The sequence below is a fragment of the Argopecten irradians genome, chromosome 8, assembly GCF_041381155.1.
Source record: "Argopecten irradians isolate NY chromosome 8, Ai_NY, whole genome shotgun sequence".
NCBI classification, from domain to species: Eukaryota; Metazoa; Mollusca; class Bivalvia; order Pectinida; family Pectinidae; genus Argopecten; species Argopecten irradians.
The window spans coordinates 5043262-5065524 of NC_091141.1; the positions used below are offsets into that span (position 1 = coordinate 5043262).

General features: G+C 33.0%; 1 protein-coding gene across 4 annotated transcripts in view; it reads left to right on the forward strand.

Annotated features, from left to right (window-relative positions):
• The window catches only part of LOC138329158 (vesicular glutamate transporter 1-like), a 76461-nt gene extending 64930 nt beyond the window's left edge, over positions 1 to 11531 (forward strand). For all 4 annotated transcript variants that reach the window (XM_069275935.1, XM_069275931.1, XM_069275934.1 and 1 more), the window contains 6 exons: positions 272 to 402; positions 2414 to 2563; positions 3954 to 4086; positions 4599 to 4709; positions 7968 to 8095; positions 8700 to 11531. In XM_069275935.1, coding sequence (XP_069132036.1) covers positions 272 to 402; positions 2414 to 2563; positions 3954 to 4086; positions 4599 to 4709; positions 7968 to 8095; positions 8700 to 9113 — 1067 coding nt within the window. In that variant the 3' untranslated portion in view covers positions 9114 to 11531. The remainder of the gene's footprint in view (positions 1 to 271; positions 403 to 2413; positions 2564 to 3953; positions 4087 to 4598; positions 4710 to 7967; positions 8096 to 8699) is intronic.
• The last annotated feature ends 10732 nt before the right edge of the window (positions 11532 to 22263 follow it).

A 22263-nucleotide genomic window follows, 5' to 3' on the forward strand; every position in this document is an offset into this window, starting at 1 on the left:
AAATGATGCTTGAATGAGTTTTTGTTTCCTTATCAATTTTATCACAATATATGTTCAGTTATATTTCTTAGTTGATTTTAGATTTTAAATGATGCTTGAATCGGTTTTTGTTTCATTATCAATTTAATCACAATATATGTTCAGTTATATTTCTTAGTTGATTTTAGATTTTAAATGATGCTTGAATGGGTTTTTTTCTTATCAATTTAATCACAATATATGTTCAGTTATATTTCTTAGTTGATTTTCGAAATTTCATTTTATCTAACAGGTGTCCTTGGAATAATTTGGTCCGTAATTTGGTGGTTTTTCTCATTCGAAAGACCATCTAAAAGTCCATATATCACCAATGAAGAAAAGATCTATATAGAAACGTCTATAGGTGAAACTTCATCTACAAAGGTAAGCTAAGCGTATCAGCGTTTCTACTTCCAAGCTCACGACCTATCCACTAACAAATTAATTAATACACACGTGTCTTGATATTGACTTATTACATTTGACATGTTTCCGCGTGCGATTCCTATTATGTGTTTTGCAGGCGATCAAAATTAGTGTGGGTTTTTTTCTTTGTATTTCTTTTAATTTTAAATGCATTTCATAAAAATACTATACTGTAACAGTAACTAGGTATGTTACAATATAGGCAATATCATACACATTCATCCATACTGCCACAACAGAGGTTTTTAAACCGATAATATTGTCCTATTTAAAAAATCAAAATCGAAAATTGATTGCTGCCAACATGATCCAAAGACAGGTACAATAGAACCATCTGACACTAAATTGCAATATTAAATCCGCGGGAGATTTTGTAAAGCAGGAAACCCTGAATTAAATCGCAACAAACATAAAATGGTACAGTATACTAACGCATCATCAACGTTGATGTCGCTGCCCTGTATCGATCGGTTAAGGAACAAACTCATCTCTTTTGATCTTGCTAGTGTCTTAGAAGTGTTGGTATATCTCTCCGTATCTCTAGGGGCCTGAGTAAGTGATACATAACATAGTAACCCAGTGTTTTCCTCAATCCGATTCCCCGATATGTTTGTTTGTACTGTTGCCTTCCAATATATCCGATTGGCCAACTGTAGACATCAAGGTGGAATTACTCTCCAAATGGATCTCTCTGATTTGATAGGTCGAAAGTGCATTCTACTCTTTAAAAACAAGTCTAGTCAATAATTAGATTTTCCCTCATCCCAAAAACGTCGTGCCCCTTTGTTACTTAATGGCTTTCCCCGCGCCTATTGATTAAGCATTAGCCTCTATATGCTTTCAAACTTTGAGCACATTAACTTTGGGTTCGAAAACAGATCGGGAAACCGACCAGAGAGATCATTTAATCATTTAATAGAATTGGATTTTCTATCACATCGAACGCTACCTATTAAGAGATATGGTCGAGCCATCACACTGGAAACAATAGGCCTGTCCTGTGTGTCGGCCCTGACAACTTTACCGTTTGACAAGATTACGCCCCAAAGAAGAATCAGATAACATTAAGCCTTTTCTACCGGAACTGTATATGTGGTAGAAGCACCTTTCCGGAGACTTTTTACTATAGAGTTATGTCCTTTGTGAATATTGTCTTTGTAAATTATCATTCTAACCTTTTTACAACATATGTAGCCCCGGAAACAAGAATGTGATTTTTTCACGTCCGTCTAGCAGACGTGATAATACCTTAATAATTATGGATCTTCTTCTTAATGTATTAAGTACAAACTATATTGCATTAGCACTAAGTACGGAAATAATCTAATCCCAGAAATGCTTGAATGGACATTATACTCATTTACAGGTCTGAAAACAACTCAATATTGCAATCTTGTACAAAAGTCTGAAAGAATATATCGAACGTAAACACTACAATGATCTGCGAACATTAAAGCAAAACCTAAATAAGAAATAAAGATGTAATATGTCGTATGAAAGTTTAATTCTGAAATTTTATCTTATCGTATAATCATCATCAACATCATCATCATCATCATCAACATCATCAACATCATCATCAGATAAATCATGTTTTAAGACATCACTACCTTTTCCAGTGATAACTTGTATGAGAATATTTATCTTTTAGGACATGACACATCAATGATTTAGTTATAACATGTGTTAAAAAATGCCGTAATGTTTGTTTTAGGATATGATCATGCCATGGTTCAGTGATAATTTGTGTTACAATCTGCCATTCTATTTGTTTTATGATATGAAAATGCCATGGTTCAGTGATAATTTGTGTTACAATCTGCCATTCTATTTGTTTTATGATATGAAAATGCCATGGTTCAGTGATATTATATGTTATATTTGCCGCTGTATTTGTTTTAGGATATGAACACGCCATAGTTCAGTGATAATTTGTGTTACAGTCTGCGATTCATTCTATTTATTTTAGGATATGAACACGCCATGGTTCAGTTTCTTCACATCCATGCCCGTGTACGCCATCATTGTAGCCAATTTCTGTCGTAGCTGGACATTCTATCTACTCATCATTAGTCAGCCCATGTATTTTAATGAAGTTTTTAAGTTTGATACAACAAAGGTAAGTTCATGAACAAAATGTGCCCAATATTGTTTGATTTGAAACTGAATCTGCTGTGAAGCGCTTTACATTCGCGGGGTCACTTTGTTGTGGTTTCTTACACATAACACGCGGAGATTAAATTTCACGGTTTACCAAGTTTTATAATTCTTTGAACTCGTCTATTGTATTTGTTTCTAATTTCGCTGGTATTTAGAATTCACGGATTTCAGTGAACACAATTATATAGCGAGAAAAAGACACCACATGTAAAATTTACACACTCTACTGTATTACAGCCTTAGTTTGATAGTATAAAGAAATTATTGAATATTTTGCTTTTCATAACAAATCTGTATCAAAATGCCAATATGGATGTGTTATGTATATTTTACTTTAATCAATTGATTGGTATTTTTAACAATATGTAGGAAATGAAATACTTCTGAAATGTGTTTTTATAGTGGAAAAGATCATACTGTATATAGATAGCTAAGTCTTAAGTGAAATTGTTTTCTCTCTCGTGTAATCGATTTTGCGTTTGTATCAAAATTTCGTTACTATGCTAACATTCTATGCTACTTTATAAAATCGTGTAGGCTGAGTATCATTCGGTTCATTATTGCCTTAGAGAATATTTGATGTTGTGTTTCATTAAATTCACCATTTTTAAAATTTAGACTTTTTCAATTCACGCAAATTGGTTTTTTATGCAGCGATCGAATTCTAATTACTCAGGGGATTTCTTTGTTCAGTTCTGTTTCAAATGATTACATTTAAACCCATTACGCCCACTCTGTACAAACTCGCGAAACGTTAATACGCCAAGTTGTTAAACATTACAGAAGATAACTTTCAGTTGTCGTATTAAACACAGTCAACAGTCAGATATAGAATATTTTAAGGTAACAGGTGGGAAAAGTAGTTTCTCAGAATACTGGGTTAATATCATTATTCGTAAATTAAACCTGTTACGTACCACGCAACTGGCCCTACAATCCTCTTTATTTAATTGATCTGAGGATACGGATTATTACTATGAAATCTTATCATAGAGAACGGTAATTTCTGGGGAAAACCATATTGTCATAATAATGAAAATAGGAATGTTTATTGCACGATTTATAATCTAAATTCAGAATTCGTAATAATAAAAAAACAAATGAAATATCCAATACAGATAAGCTGTTGTAAATAAATAAAAAGACATTTGTAGTTAAAGATATTTATGATCAAATATGTTTTAGACAAACGATTATGATTAAATGGTACGCTTAATATGGATGTTTTATAATTTAACGAATCCAAAATAAACCTGCATCAACTCAAGGAGTGTCAACTTTAGTAGAACGATGATAAAAGATTTGCCATTGGAAATATTTTAAAATCATATATTGTTTTCTTGTTACAGAGCGGGCTGATATCAGCGTTACCACATTTAGTGATGGCCATCATTGTGCCATTCGGTGGACAACTGGCTGACTTCCTTCGGAGGCGGGGCATTCTGTCAACCACCGTAGTCCGCAAAATCTTCAACTGTGGAGGTAAAAAAATCCTATTTTAACTAAACTAAATAATAGGTACCGTGAAGTATCTTTATCTACTACACAGTAACGTCCATTTTCAAATGTAATCCGATAATACCAACGCCGATAGTCGGAAAAACGCACAATCAGAATATCAGATAACATTTTCAATAACATAATTTGATTATTGACTATTTAAATGGCTTCCGACAGTCAGAAAAACAAAATGAAACCCGGACGGTTAAATTCTTTATTTGCATATTACAGACTTATCTGCATTTTAGGGTAGGTATTGATTGTGACGTCATGTTGTTTGCGAGCGTAACGTCATACTTTTCCGAGAAAACAACGTGACTTGAGCTCAGAAAATAATGACGTAGCAATCGATACCTACCCGCAAAGTGAGCTAGCTAACTCTATAATATGCAGAGAGTGAATAGCGGGTACAAGTATTTGCCATGTGAAATTGGTATTTTCATTTTGTATTCAGTATGTTAAAACATTTTGTAAAAAGATAACATGTATTTCAGGCTTTGGTCTGGAGGCGTGTTTCCTCCTCGGGGTGGGCATCACCAGAAATACCACCACTGCTATGGTGTGTCTCACTCTGGCCGTCGGCTCCAGTGGATTCGCTATATCCGGTGAGTAGAGTATTGCCCAGTCCTGGCTTTAGGAAAGTACCATGTTCGGAACAAAAATATCACCGAACTTCTATAATCCTAAGTATATAAGTCATTGAAATGAATTGTTTTGTGTATATTGTACTTTCCCATCCATTCCCTGGGGAAATTGTTATTCATGCTTAAGGATTTAGTTGTAGATGCCTCAAATAACAAAAATAAAACTTTTTATAATTATTATCAATATTTTTCAAGATTTTTTTTATAATACATGATCCATATATTAGCATCCATAAGCAACATATACACACACATTCTTACATGAAATAACAAGTTTCCGGTATTACCTAACAATCATTCGTCATAGCAGTATAATACAGGTGTTTAATATCTTGAATGTCTTTAACATAATCCAGATTACCTTCTTACCATTCAAGAAGATAATTATGAAATCACTTGAATAACTACATTTACAAATTCCAACGGATATCTTATTTTAAACACTATCTATACACAGTAAATGCAAATAAAAAATGGGCTAAACGAAAAGCAACTTTCTACTGCTAGTAAGCAGCTCCTTTCCTTTTCCTTCTTTTTTTTACAAAAATAGAAATAGTATTTGTTATATAACCTAATGACTAGATTGCAAAAGAAATTTTGTTTAAATATAGCTATAAAAATAAAGATATCTATAAATGTTACGTCCAAATCAAGAATCATTTATTTTTTTACTTAATTTATACAAGATGTGGTCCCAGTAAAATTGAAAGTGAAATAGAAAGGACATGACGAGCATTCCCATACCCCAAACGGCTTAATTAAACAAGCAACTGCATTACATTTAACGCATTTATCAAACTGATTAATGAAAAACGTCAGTCGTTGTTACATACAAATAGCCTTTGAGATGTTTTTTGTTGACAATGTGTGGAACCGAGTGGTTAAAGTAGTTTAAATGTAAAACTCATGTAAGGCAGCAGAGAGAGACATACTGATTGTGGGAGAAGCCACGCTTGGACGAGTCATGTCAAAGGCGAGGGGAAATATTGATAATTAGTTAGCCGCTACTCACACTGAAATGCACGTGTTATCCTCTAATCATCGCTTTGATAGAAATTATAGACCCTTAGTCAAGATAATCCGCGGTGTTTGTAGTAACAATACCAACAATCTAATCACACATTGCTGAGGCGTGCACACCAATAATGGACTTAATATGCCAATTATTTCGCTAGCCTACCATATATGGTAATAATAAGCATTCTGAATGCATTCGCCGTTTGATTTTTTTTTGTTATAAATAGCTGGTGCTTGTATATTGGTGTTGGCTAAGATTGCATTATTGCGGCATCATTAGCTGCCCATTTCCTTCCAACATGCTTCCAATTAGTGGGTTGTTTTTTAATTGGACGACAGAACAATCAAAATTTGCATGCGAAAGTTATCATTTTAGATATATGTGAAATGAAACAATTGCATTTTTATAGGCAATTACGGTTATTTCGGTATCCCTATTGTAAAATTACAATATTGAAAGGTGTGAACATAGGGTATATGTAGCACTTTGGCATTTCCTTTAGCTTGATTGTCTGCTGCGTTTAATACAAATTCTAGTGCTCGGCTAATATCTTGTCATTATGCTCGCATTATTGTACCCAATATGCAGTTGAAAAAGACGAGGCATGCTAATTGAGCACTCAAATAGACTTTGGGTAATTTCCTAAATTGTGAATTAATCCCTTTGAGAATTTTACTGGGTGTCATCGTCCTATACTGCTATACATAATGCATGTGTTCGGTAGACATAGTGAACTTTCACTGGCATCACCTTATATGTATTACACAGACCTTATCATAAAATCAATTATAGCCCTTTCGTATGGAATATATAATTGTATACAAATAGAAGAGGTTATCCTATGAGGGTATGACCGGAGCTTAGCATTGATTAAATTTAATAATGATAGCGCGCCAGTAATGGAGGCATCGTACCCTTTACAAATATTCACTTTAATTTAAGAATTACTCCGATATGAAGACAAATTAGAATATTAGATATAAGAATAATGGGTTTTGGTCAGAGTTTTATATTTCGTTTCCTTTGAAGCATCTTAAACAGAGTACATGTGCTTCTTAGTTTGGCATAATTACAAAACTGTGATTGATAAATATAGGATCGTACATGAGTGATCATTGCATATGAGATTTTATGAAACGAGTCTAAGAAGTGTTTATGTTTGCGAGCCTTGGCGAGCAAAAATTAAAACTTCGAGACGAGTTTCATAAAAATCTTGTATGAAATGAACACAAATTTAAAATACTTTTTTTATCACATAACGACAAATACCTACATTACAAAGAAATTTCGTCAAAATGTATTCCGAAAATCCAGAAGAGGCCGCCATTGTGTCCCGTCGTCCTCGTAATCTTGACGTCACGTCTTTTTCCTGACGTCATTTTATTGTTTCTGTCTGACGTCACAATGAATTTCCAGCCAATGAAATATGCTCCATGTCATTTTACTCTAGTGACATATGCAAAAATATTACACGGGCGAAATTACTGGTTATGAAGCGGATTATGTGATAAATTTAATGTAGAATAGAACCAAAACTTATAATCTCATTACACCATTGTGTAAAAATACCCATAGATCGGTAATGAAGCAAATGTTTGCATTGAAAAGAACATTTTAATTTTGAGACAAATATATACATTGTATGTAGTAACGTTATGAAAATAGCTTTGATGTGTGAAAATAGTTGAATAAAATGAGAAAAAACGTTGTTAAGAAAATAAGTAAAGCTAAAAGAATAATAGTGTATGATAATATATTATGTTATGAAACATTTACTGGATACTTGCGATGTTAAGCAAACCTCAATTGTAAAGCCGGAGCATGAAATTGTTGTGTGAAAATTAATTTTGTTTTCTTAAGAGATTTTTCATAGCGTGTTGTCACATTATATACGTGGTAGCTGGGAAATTTGATAAGTAGATATCACCGTGCATTTATCATAAAATATTGGCTGAATGAATCTAAACATCAAGATCATTGACAGCGTGGAAACCAGGACATTTGTTATCAAGGATAAAGCAGTTCGGTAACATAAGTTTTAACATTAGTTTCGTTACATTCACGTCATTCTGATGTGTGGTTCTCCCCACATAGCAACAAGCTAGTTCAGCTTTCTAACACAATTTTCACTGCTGCCGGGACGATCAAGATATCAAAGTAGATGCAGGCGATAAACTTTATTAATTTATTTGTTATTTCAGGTTTTAACGTGAACCACCTTGATATAGCCCCTCGTTATGCTAGTATCCTGATGGGACTGTCCAATGGTGTAGGAACTCTGGCCGGAATGCTGTGTCCAATCTTCACAGAATTACTCACCAAGGGAGCAGTAAGTACCAATCATGTGTTCTTACTGAAGGTAGAGAATGCACAATTACATTAACTAGCTTCATTTATGATAATAATGTTTGACTCCAGCTGTTGGTATAATCAATCAAATAAACAAACTTAAAATAAAATGAGCGTTTTTTAACTCACGTAACGTTCGAAACAAAACTGTGAGACCATTTAAAAAACAAATAATCAGAAAATGGTATATATTTGTGTGATTTATATCTAGTTGCAAGTTTATGTATATTAAAACATTGTGCGTATAGGTTTCTGTGTTGACTTTTTGTGTTCTTGGTCCATCTGGCAGAGATGTTGTTAGTCTTCATAGTTCGACAATTATCGAACAATGCTAAACTATGTCCCACTTAAACTATCCAACAAAATATGATAATAGTAGAGGGTTTTATTCTCTCTACATTTATAAGCCAAATTAGGGGAGACGAATTGACAGGTTTGGTACCAATCAACACATAAATGTAATTGAGCTAATCGACTAGTCAACCATGATTTGCCTCTTGGCATAATTACCAACTACGTATATTTTCTTATATCATCAATATATTGGTGCTGATTTCTATGTATTTTGTATTATCTCATTTTAGACTGCGGACGAATGGGAGGTCGTTTTCATTATCGCTAGTGTTGTTCACTTCCTGGGTATTACATTTTACGGAATCTTCGCTTCCGGAGAGAAACAGCCATGGGCAGATGCTCCTTCCGAGGATATGTGGAAACCAGAGGACACTCTTAAGTCTGACGGTTCAGGCAAAATGTTTTCTTATGGTGCTTTTGAGGACGACTCAGGAAACAAAGGCGGTGGTGGTGCCCCTACAATGAACGGCAAGCCTGGTGGCGTTACAAACGGCCAGATCCCTTACGATTACGCCGACCAGTATGAAGGACCATATAACGCACACGCTAAATACTCGTTCGATGGACCAATGTACCAGACCAAGGAAGAACTTGTTCAGGTTCAGGCCAAGGACAGATATCTAACGGACGAAAGGGATTTATGAGAATTTGACTATTAGTTGTATTAAATCATAGGTTATACATTTGGGAAGGAAAGACGAGGGATACTAAGGTTATGTTTAGAGAATGTAGTATATAAAGATATATTTAAACAGTAGAAAGTATTTCATTTTAACATGTGCATCAGCCATCTATCACCGTAACGATGAGACGATGTTTAAATGTAGGGTTATGTATGTCATTTAGATACTTAAGGTGTAAGTAATTACAACAATTATCCTCAAAGTTGATACATTGTACTACTCATAATGATATTTAAGAAATATTAATCCAAAACAAAAATATTAAAACACTGATATATTTTTAGAAATGCACATGACCGTTTCATTACATTTTAAAATTGTTAAATTTTAAATGTAAAACCATTTCATGCGATTGTTTATGTTTTAAGTAAATACCGAAAAATTGTACCCGATGTCTTGACGCATAAAAGCATCAAAATCTTTGAAACTATGTATTCATTTCATACCTAACTAACCACAGGCAATTCCTAACATCGAGGCTAAAGCCGGGGTACATATAGCTATATTTGTTAAAAGTACAAGTTTTATTAGGTATTGATTAAATACATTGAGACAAAAAATCAATAAAATATTGATATTTGTTGACGTATGGAAGTAAAAATAGGAGTTGATAAATGTCAATGATATACAATTGTATATATAAAAAATAGTGGTTTTAAAGAAATTAAGGATTTGAGATAAAATAATACTTTATTTGATAAACTACATCCAAGCACATCTTAATAGAAAAAGTTTTCATCAATATGTTTGAATTAAATTATTTTATTTGGTAGTATACCGACATTATTTATGTTAGTCATATACTCTCTTTTTATCTTCCCTGGTGGCAATATCCTGTAGTTTCCCTTGGTATTGTTGATATTTTTATCCCCGTATAGCCATTGGCGACCTATCAAATAGGCTAAAACTGTCCCAATACTTAGACGTGTATTAATGAGTCTTCTTTAAGAAATAAGTGCTGATTAGAATATCGTTATCACAAATACTGTAATTATAACATATCTGATCAATGTGTAGCTCATATGACAGGGTTATAAAACGTCCACCCGGACACGAATCGACCTATTATATATACTACATTGTACTCTGTCTTCTTACGTAAGCGTCAATTACTCTCACTTTATTTCAGCACATATTCTGTTTTATCTGATTCAGTACATTTTTTTCCATCGACATCAGATTTTTATTGATTTGATTAAAAGTGCTGAAATATATTAACTACGAATAATAGTTGATATCAAAATGGAAACATGATTGAAATTGATTGAAATGTAATTGTATTTGGAGTCTAGTCAGTAGTTCGTCAGTCAAACTCATGTTTAATATTACTCGTGGATCCTTCAAACATAACAACAGATATACAACATCACAGGGACAGTTTCGGGACTAAACCACGTGATCATATTAGAGGGTAAATATATTGTAATGCTCTTCCATAAAAGGGACGTCATTACGATAAACAAATCATCAAAAAACCATAACGCAATGTTTGAACGTGAAACATTCCTAGTCATTTTATTTGTTTATCAAAATATGATGTTATATATCAAGACGTATCGTTAACTTATGTATATATTAGTTATAGTCACAATGTCAAACACATTAATGTGCAGGACCAATCATATTCGTTATAATATGGAATGAAATAATAAGGGCATCGCGCTGTAACGGAAATAATTACACCGTTATATCAGCCAATCAGAAGTGAGGTTACAAATAGCGACGTCATTTTGTTCCGTTAAGACCTGATAAAGTAAATGTTCAAGCCATTCAAAATTATCGTTTCAAACAAAAGTTAATGTTTACATTATTTATGATGCAAGCTACTTTCTGACAATTCTGATAATTCAGTTAAATGGTCAGAATGCTTGAATAAAAGATTAAACGATATCATATAGTTATCTTTCAAATGGTCATTATCATTAGTACCATTGTAAAATGTACTGACTAACGAATTTTACCGGCAGTGTGAATGTATATGCAAAACATGTTGGAAAAACGTCATGTCATGTTATAAATATACCTTTCAGTGAGGGCTACAGCTACTGAACTGAATACTCTTGTTAGTAATATTTACGTTATATTTGTCATTCATATTTTAATACTTTTTAAAGAAAATATATATATGTGGCGATAAGGTGGTGATAATTATGAGATACCACTGAGTGATACCTTGTTGATGTGTGTGATCAATATTTTGTTATTCCTGGTATAACTACATACTTTGTTTATTAGTTACGTTATTTTGCTACAGTTATGAAAGCACTGTTCTATATTAGTATTATAGATCTGTATGTGTAGAGTACTACTTTGTAGTTTGATGAGTATAAAATCAGTTGTATTGGTTATGCAAATATAATTCGATAATTTGAAGCATAATCTGTCTTTGTGTTGTCTTACTGAAAATGCAACAAAAAGATAATTAGCCACAGAAATTTTTATAATATTTAGTATAACACGAAAATATAAAATTAGATATCAAATTAAATAGGGATGACATATCATTATCAACCACATACAAAAGTGCATTAAGACTACATGTGTACATTTAGATCCCATGTGTATAATCTTATAACACACACAATAAGTACATTTAGACTACATATGTATATTCTCATATCACATACAATAAGTACATTTAGACTACATGTGTATATTCTGATACCACATACAATAAGTACATTTAGACTACATGTGTATATTCTGATACCACATACAATAAGTACATTTAGACTACATGTGTATACTCTCATATCACATACAATAAATACATTTAGACTACGTGTGTATACTCTCATATCACATACAATAAGTACATCTAGACTGACTACATGTGTATATTCTCATATCACATACAATAAGTACATTTAGACTACATGTGTATATTCTCATATCACATACAATAAGTACATTTAGACTACATGTGTATATTCTCATATCACATACAATAAGTACATTTAGACTACATGTGTATACTCTCATATCACATACAATAAGTACATTTAGACTACATGTGTATATTCTCATACCACAAATAATAAGTACATTTAGACTACATGTGTATATTCTGATATCACATACAATAAGTACATTTAGACTACATGTGTATATTCTCATATCACATACAATAAGTACATTTAGACTACATGTGTATATTCTCATATCACATACAATAAGTACATTTAGACTACATGTGTATATTCTCATATCACATACAATAAGTACATTTAGACTACATGTGTATATTCTATAGCACATACAAGAAATCCATTTTGACTACATGTGTTAATTATAACAACTCGTATTAATAAGTACATTTAGACTACATGTGTATATTCTCATATCTCATACAATAAGTACAATTATATTACTTGTATATATTCAGACTACTGTCTATGAAAAAAACTGTAATACACCGACGATATAAACTAATGAATAGAAGTCCAGCTAACGATTTGTAGGAGTATTTACTTTCGTTTTGTAATCTCCCTGAAATGGCCAATCAAAATAACGTCCAATAATTGGTGAGTTTTAGTTTGAACGATGTCACTATTTTCAAGATAAAGCTTTTGGTTAACAATCTACGTTTTACAGGCATTTTTCTTGTTACCGCCAATCAGATAATGAATTGGCAGATGCTTATTGAATACCCTACACAAAACGCTTTACCTGTATGCATTTATGATTTTTAATGATATAATATTGTGTATATAAATGAATGTTCAAAAATAATACTGTCAAAATAACATAAACACAAAAATAAAAAATATCTATACCTCCCGCCATATCAACAATAAATTACATAGCAAAAAAAAAACATTTTTAAGAGACACTTTTTCCATCATTCTACAATATATGGAAAAAGTGTGCATTTTCAAATTGTATTTTGAATTATGATTGTTAAAGCAATTCCATTCTTCATCATTTTTAACTTATATCGGGCAAGTTGTATTGCATAAGATTCCCGTCAGAATATTAACTAAATATTAAACATCTCCATATATCTGTCACAAAAATCTGAAATGGAACATAAAAAAGCAAATAATGCAAATTCTATCAGAGATGTGCTCTACTACATTCTATTTTATTTTATCAACGATAAAGCAATGAGGAGATTTTGATTCAGAAGTTCATACTGCATTTCTGAACGCGACGAGGACAAACGTTCCATTCAAATCCAATTGTTATCTTCAGTCGAATATTCCATGATATGGAGCAATAAAATAACTTCAATTATTTCAAACCAACATGATCTGTTTGAGATTCCGCCATCATACCGTGCAATAAGATAGTTAATGAATCCCCTAACAGACCGCAACCATAGCATCCATATCTTCAATGTGGAATTTCTTTAGAAATAGAAAAGAAGAAATCGATACAATTTCTAATCAGTGAACTACATATATCACCCCGGTAAGGTACAATCTGCAACTGCAGAGTAATGCTTTTTCATTTTTCCTAAGTCTTTCTTCACACGCACACAATGACCACGTGCGACAGACGCCTTACCAGCATCTTCTTCATTAGGAAATCACAATGTATCTGTACATCATATGTAACCAATTTCATTTTCTTCTTGTCCATGGATTCTCTATGGTTTTAAAAGAACACTACAAGAAAGAAATGTCATTAAGCAGTAACACTGCTAGAAGAATATATGCATTTCATTGATATCAAAGTATGTACCTATTTTTTAAAAACACTTTCCTGATTATGGTTTCTGGCTATTTCTCCCTCGAATCCCAGTCAATCTGTAGCTGCCACAACCGAAATGAATAATACAAATATTAATTAATAACTTTAGATAATACTTAGTACTCTCAACGAATAAAATCTTGCTATCATGATAAAGACTTTTCATATCCATTTTATGTTAAGATATATTGCAAGCTATTGCAGTTACCATTGTCATCTTTTCCATAGCAAAACTTGAATAATAAAATTGCAAACATCATACACTTAATTTGTCTAGTTTAACGAATGCAATTAATCCAAATATGTTAGAAATTAATGAACAAAATATCCTTGCACATCACCTTGTACAACCCTAATGTAATAATTAAGATAGTTACATTATATTATAAAGATGCTAGGGCGGGTCGGAAAATAAATTGTCACACAACTCCCATGTAAAGAACAGTACACAAGTGATAATGCTTATATACAATAGCCATTGAAACTTCATTCCCGGAAATAGTGATAGTGTGGAGGTTCAGGGTTCGAGACAATTACATATGACGTTACAAAAGGTTACGTCATTTTGATATGTCAAAGATTGTTCAGAATCCCGGGCCCCTTTCTGGCTGCTACATTTCCCCTCTCCTTTAACCGACGAATGTCAATATCCTTTCATGGACAAACTAGTGAACTAGTGTTGGGAAAAATAGCTCGTCATTGCAGTCTCCGGAAACCATCTGATGTGTGTTTCTACACGGACAGGAAGTCGCTCTCCAATACCGGTTTACTGTCACCCGTAATCAACGCGATGTCCAAGACTTGACATTCCGAAACGAAATATAATTTATCATTGTTTGATGATCTAAAGCTGCTACCAACAAAACAGTCCCAGCAGTAATCAGTGACTAGATTTCGATTGGAATGTACTATTTCTTCCAGCACAACTGTATGATTCATTTTCACACTGTTACAAATAAAGACGTTGCTGAAGTTCTTTTAATGTGAATGTTGCCCGCTCTGAGAAAGCGAATGTGACATTAGAAAGGAATATAAAATATGTCAAAGCAGTCTGGTAAATATATACCAGCATTTGCCCGGACAACTATTATTGCGTAAAGGTTACCTGATCATACCACGGCAAAACCGTATATTAAAACCCTGGTTTAATTATTTCCTAATCCTACAAAATGTCAATTCCGTTGTTATATTACGTGTCGGAGACATTGGAGACTGAAGGTGCAATAGAATGGCAGAGGGATTACACGTCGTCGCTACTGCTTGGCTATTTACTAAGGAAGCCTAGCGGCCTGATACTGTCTCTACAGAGAAAGGCCGGGGAGGTGTAAGGCCAATCTCTCCAATACATTCGGTCTGACCTTCTTTAATCAGACTAAGGGCTTAATGTTCACTTGATGTGCTACACTGACTCCACAGACATGTTACTAGCATGCAGTGACATGTCCAGAAGCCTGATATCACAAATGAAGTGCTAAAAATGCCATCATACATTCCTCGAAAGCATTTATCTATAGCATTCCATCAACACCATTCTTCTTAAATTCTAACTTTAATAGCAAGTACGTCATTTTGGTAAATACGTGAAATAAATCATGCTAATTACGTTTAAACTCGTATACCTGAAGAAAAAAAAATGAAAAAACTCTATTATTTCCCATTTTGAAAGCAATAGATATGGCTAGTCAAATTCTACTCTGAAGACCAAGTATTGTTACATGTATATATTGTATTCCTGAAAGGGATACATTAAAAAGTATTTGAATGAACTTTGTCTCGCATTGTAAGAAAAGCTGTAGTCACCGATCAAAGTAATCGACATAATTCTGTATGTGTAGTACAAAATTATATTCGCAACAAAATATTTAATAGCTCTACCTGTATAGACAGTTTCTGGGACAAATGGTCGGGGTTCCGTTGTATCTGTTATTGTACTTCCTACATTAATACCAGTAGTCCGGGAACTGTTTACATAGCCGAATAAAGGTCCCGATAAAGATATGATTTATTTTGTTTCTGTCCTTTGTTTAACATCGAAGTTTAAATATTGTTGGTCACATTTAAAAGAAGTTCGTAAAATTTAATCTCAACCAATGCCAATTTTGAGACATGTCTTAAAATGTACTACCATCTAATGCTGCAATTTGACGCATCGTGCTTTCGGGAAAACATCCTAATTGAGCGGCAACTCCCTATAACTACCGTTCTCTCGCCTGAGGAGAAAGACGAATTGCCAATAAAGGGGTAGCCCTGCTAATAAAATAATGCATGGCACAATCTGTTTTGTCACTTGCCTGCACACTAGGGAAACTGACAGTAATTTTAAAATTCCGGCCTGAAAGCAACCTAATTGATATTTTCCTCAATTACCAGAAATGCACATAGTGCCTCCTAACCCCTGACAAATGTATGCTCCTTTAGCCTCCATCAGACGCCCAGGAATACCTGCTGTCCACGGGATTATATTTCCTACAGTCACAAACTCTTTAAATGAATTTCATCCATTCCGGGGATATATTTGAAAGAAAAAAAGCTTCAAATAACTTCCCGATTGTTAATGCCGTGGATTGGAGGCCTATGGGAAGCACTTTCTGCAAAACCAGCACAATTTCACTTTAATGAGCAACATCCTCTTGGCAACGTCGAGCAGGAAAAACATGGGGAGATGATCAAAAATCAGCTCCATAGTTCACTCTTAAGAGATATGAATCGATAAAAGTGTTTTCATAGTGGAAGTGTCAAGGGAGTGCTGTGAGAAAGGGGCTGATTAGTTGTATCTTCAGGCCCATTCGTCTACAGACAAAGATACTTCAAACTTCGCGGACATGGAGTCCATGAGAACGGAAGGTTCCTGCTGATAGAACACCTGGTGTTCATTTCTGTCACATCTTTTAGCCTCGTGTGACATTCCCAATACCGTGTTGCATCAATGTGACCGATCATAATTGATTGCTTTCTTAATATGATATCCCCAGTTATACAGCACACGATGTAACATGACTCCTCTAACTTTATGTAATTCGATTCAAAATAATTTACTTAAATACTTTGACATTATGTCTTTGGTCTATATTTCATTCATCCTGTCAATTAGCATGTGTTAATCATTAAAACCTGGTTTTGCCAACATTTATATTATATTATCTTTCACCAAAGTATTCTGATTCATGTAAAATATTAAATCGATTGTGGGACAGTTGCCAAGTATTTACAGCTGGTAGTTGGGTTTTTTCATGTAAACCGGCTTTTCTAAACTTTCAAACCTGACTTACATTAGACTAAACGTTAGACTTACACCAGTTCAACGTAAAGAAGGGTTAAATACGTTTAAATATTATGAATATAAAGAAAAAGGATCTATTACTATTCTATGAAATATTGATATTAAGAATGTAGTCTCATGGTAAGGGAGACAGATCATGATTTTTTCATACAGACGCTTGAGTTATGACAGTGCCCCAAGCTCTTCAAGCATTTGAATGACCGCGATTTGATTAAAACCCCCTTTTCTGAAGTTTGAATTTATGAATAAATTATTTTATTATTTTTAAAAATAACAACACAAATAATCCTATCAGTCTTAAATTGCAATTTTATGGTAAATATATATTGATTAAACATTGTTAATTATTTTAAAACTAAAACTATTGACATCTAGGCTATATTGTAACAGAAAATTCTGTAGTGAATGTATAAAAAGTATATATTATAGGGGAGATAACTCTATTGTGAATCCCATCTTTTTCAATGAAAAATGAAGGTTTTTTGGTTCTAAAAATGCTCTATCTTGACAAATTGTGGTTCAATTTTCTTGAAAATTGACTGATTAAAAGCAACTTTGTCACTTTTTAGTCTGTTATTTTTCTATAAAAATTGAACTTCACAATTTCGATTTATTTTCATTTTGGTGAGAATGTTTTAGGTGATTTACTTGCGTCTTTTTTACCTAATTTCCTCCAAAAATGATCACTAGAAATTAATTATGACGAGAAGTAAAGCATTTTTTTAAAAAAAGGACTGATATATATCACGTCAATTAAACAATATATATATCGTAGAACATTTTGTTAATTAATTTCATTTACTGGGCGGATTTAGTACAGACTAATGCTGTTTTTTCATGTGCAGAATCTACTCAAAAATGGCAAATTTGAATATTTATTTAGAAAAAATAGATGGTTCAATTTCTTCGAAACTTTGACAGAAGATGCATAACAACATATTTACTTCATAAATCAAATATGAAAAATATTGAACGACAGGAAAATTTTGGGGGATGTGAGACTACCACCTTAAACGAATAATTGTTTGAGGGGTTTTGGTACACGACATATACAGGGACACGTTCGTCACCATCCGATCAGTTCAACGAATCGCCTGTATTCGAGGAATGCAGGTTCAAGTTAGAGGGGTTATACTGTATTTGAACTCTCGGACCAAAATGTTGCATTCTGCCTTCGGCCTCAGACAACACTTTGGTCGTCTAGATCAACATGCATAACACATGTTGACCTCAAACCCAGTCAACAAGTGGTTACTGTTCCCAGTTTTATTGTTTTCGGTAAGATCTAGTTGTCCATGAATATCAGTATGTTTGCAGTAATAAGGAATACTTTGAAGTTTTGTCTTGTTGTATACGTTGTGAAAATCGGTATTCATCTCATCTTAAATTCTCCAATCTCATTAGTTTTTAGTTTTATATATAGTATATGGTTGATATAAGAGCTGAATGGATACGTTATGAACAAACGGCATTAGCAGTTAGCAGGCAAGGACTGATAATTGATGTCCATATATGTACATAAGTTTCACTTTCTCATGGGGGTATAACATAGAAATACATATAAAATAACAAAAGTAAAGGTACCACTTTTCCCACTATAACAAAAAGTCATTTAACGACCTATTGTTTTTTTAATTAGTTTCTTTTAAGCTTGTATAATGTTGATAACGTAGTCGAATAGACTACAGATAACACAAGGATGTGTGTCGACCGCAGAACCAAATGATTTGCCATAGACTATGTTTGCCGCTGTCTAGGTGACACGAAATTTTCACGTCTGGTCTTTCAGTTTTTTTCCAAGTCTTTATTATAACCAAATGCGATACAGCATATAGTCAGCAATACACATAATTATATAAAATCAGAATTCACATATGATATAAGATGGCGGAGGACAATCTCATACAAGTTCGTTACCAACGTCTCAATAAAGAAAGAACAATACAAAAAAAAGAATGAATATATTTGTGACGTAACCAAAGATGTGACGTCATGAAATAATAAAATCTATATTTCATACACTATTGAGCTAAGGCGGATTGCAGCGAAATAGAGCGTCATTAAGTACACTTCAAAAAATAAATAAATAGTCATTCATCAATGATTAAATAGCTAGGTGTTAAATAAATGTACAGTTAATTCAACATTCGTTATAACGTTACACAGAGAGGAGATTTTTCCTCATTTCCGAAGCATTAAACAAATATTTACCAAATTTATTTAAAGATTTAACACTTTTACATGAAAACAATTCTATAAGCTTGTAAACACTTGGATGTCGGTAATAATACTGCTTGATATAAGTCCTTCTTAAATCAGAATATACAGGACAAAGTAAAATAAAATGGACCTCGTCCTCAACATCACTCTTATCACAAACTGTACATAATCTCTGACTCTCAGGAATGTTAATATAGCGCCCATATTCTATATTAAGGCTGTGTCGTTGCATCCGGAATTTACTGAATAAATTTTTAAATATAGGGTTAATTGGCTTAGTTTAATAATACTGGATACAAAAGGTATCAATTATATGCTTATATAAATAACATTTGGATGAAACATCAAAGGCACTGCGTAATTCTTGAATGAATACATCATAGACACGTTTAGCATACAATTGCAAAAAAAATATGTTTATTTAGTACATATTGCCTAGTCCAAACATAACTAAAACCCAAATTACAAAGTTGATGTTTAACATGATGAACCCAATTAACTTTGCAATTAGGTTTTCTTACATTCAACTCAACTAATGCATCGTAACATGATTTTAAAATACAGTTACTAGTATTTAGAATTTTCAACCAATATCTCATTATGGATATTTTACGTTGTACATACAACGAATATCTCCCAGTTTCAAAGTACACCATGGAAGTATTGACTGTTCACTTATGTTTAAAAGATCATTAAGAAAAAGAAGATGGATTTTTTTCAATTTGAGGCGATACATTATGTCCTCAAACTTCACTTCAGTAATTCAATATACATGCAACATATGTATCAGATAATGACATTTTAGTCTCAGTATTAAGGGCGAAATCTTTCATTTTCCTTTTCAAGTTATAATATGCTTTCCTTCGTTGCGATGCCAATATATCTTGTGTCACAGTAAAGTTCCCATTATAGTTAAATCAGCCCCAAATAACAAAACTTATCACCAATTTCGATAGATTTACCTTTAAACGTTCAATTTTCAGAAAGTGCCAGCACTACTCCAAAGTTTATACCATAAATTGTGGTGCGTTACACTATCAAAAGCCTTACTATAATCATTCAAACTTTTAACTCTTATTTTGGAGAAGGTAACAGCACACGAATATAATAACTTTTTCAACTCATCTTGCTAAACTGTCAGGTGGGAGTGTCATTTTGTCTTGTATTCCGCACCGAAAATTGACTGATGTTCTCAACAAACTGTTGTCTTGATTAGCTCCATCTGTCAAATTTCAAAATATCTATAACATTTTTTTAAATACTGACGCAACCTCAATACCAAACCAGTGAGCGCCAAAGCATTCATTTCTCTATGAAATTGTCTTAATTGATTTTCTGTTCTGTTCTAGGGTCCTTATAAAGAAAACTTTCAGGATGACCTCCGTTAAAAAAACATCGTTAATATTATAAAATCAAAAAATAAAATATAACACCCAAAATTATATTTGTGTATGAGTTGTATTGTTCTTTCCCGTCTGAAGATCTAAAGATAAACTTAACAAAGCGTCGAACGTGTCTAGGAAAGAAGACAAAACACCTTACTGAGCGAATGGTTTGGTGTTAGGGTTCTGTGCCTTAATCTAACCTACCCCTATGACTTTTAATGGCAATTAATAGAAAACATTAACATGATATGACTGAAAATCAATACATTCACAGAAAAAAGAAAGAAATACATCAAATGGAACAAAAATGGAAAAAAAACGATATCAATTTCTCTCTTGTTCTGTTGTTAATGAAAATGTTACTAAATTCTTATTCTTTATTCTGAAGAGTTCTGGAAAATTGAAAGGGTGAGAGTCCCACTATACTACATACATTGTATAAGACACAATACAAATAGACACAGTCTCCCACAACACACACCGTGTACTTCACTCACGCTACACACCACATACATGGGAGGCCGTTCTTACATGACCCTGTATGTTATTAGAACGTTAATTTAATCAAACAAACATACAAACAAACATTATTGTTTATCTGAATCCAATGCATCACCACAAGCCGTGTATCAATGAGAGGTTCGGATTAAAAATGACAATCTGTTATGATAGCAACAAACATGTAGGGAACAACCAAATAAATAAAAAAAGACCTTCGAAATGGCCCCTGTGTATACAAGATTGAGCCCAGGATAGAATTTTAACCTGGCCGCTGATTGGCTGGCTAATTATGAATTTCAAAAGTAAAAATGTTTTCTGACAGGTAATTATTCCTAGATAACCATGATATGAATTTGGAAATTCATATTGAGATTTAGGTTCAAAATATCAATTTTGATAATGAATAGGTAAAAATATTAGAATTTCAGGATTTTTTAGTGCAAAATGCGCCTGATTTCAATAAAGCTACCCTGGTTGGAGTTTGAGCAGAAGGACCCAAACTTTTTTTCTATCTAGTGTTATATGAGAACCTAGACTTTAATTATAGAACACAGTAGCTAACTAATCTTCCTTTGTTTTAATAATACAGTACAAAACTTTAACAAAGTTTAACATTGTGGTCTATGTAAAATTATTAATTGGTTGCTCTCTGAATGGAAATATTAACTATCACCACACATTTGTCATTAAAATCACAGACGACTCATACACATGGACGATACACCTGCAGTCTAATCTAGTTGGCTTGGTATTCACTGGCTGTATTTTGTATAATCCCACTATGTGTGTCTAGAAGATTATATTTCTGTATTTATATCATATATGCAGACAAACAACAATTCACTGCCCTCGTTAAACTCGACATTTTTGTAGACACATGCACACAACTATGACTCAATGCGATCAAAATATTCCGACATATGTTAAGATCGGCTGCATGAAGAAAACAAATGGCACATTCAAGAGTTTAAGTTGACCACATAAATAAAACCGGGGGGAAGTATCAAAACATTTCTTGATGACTTTTTTC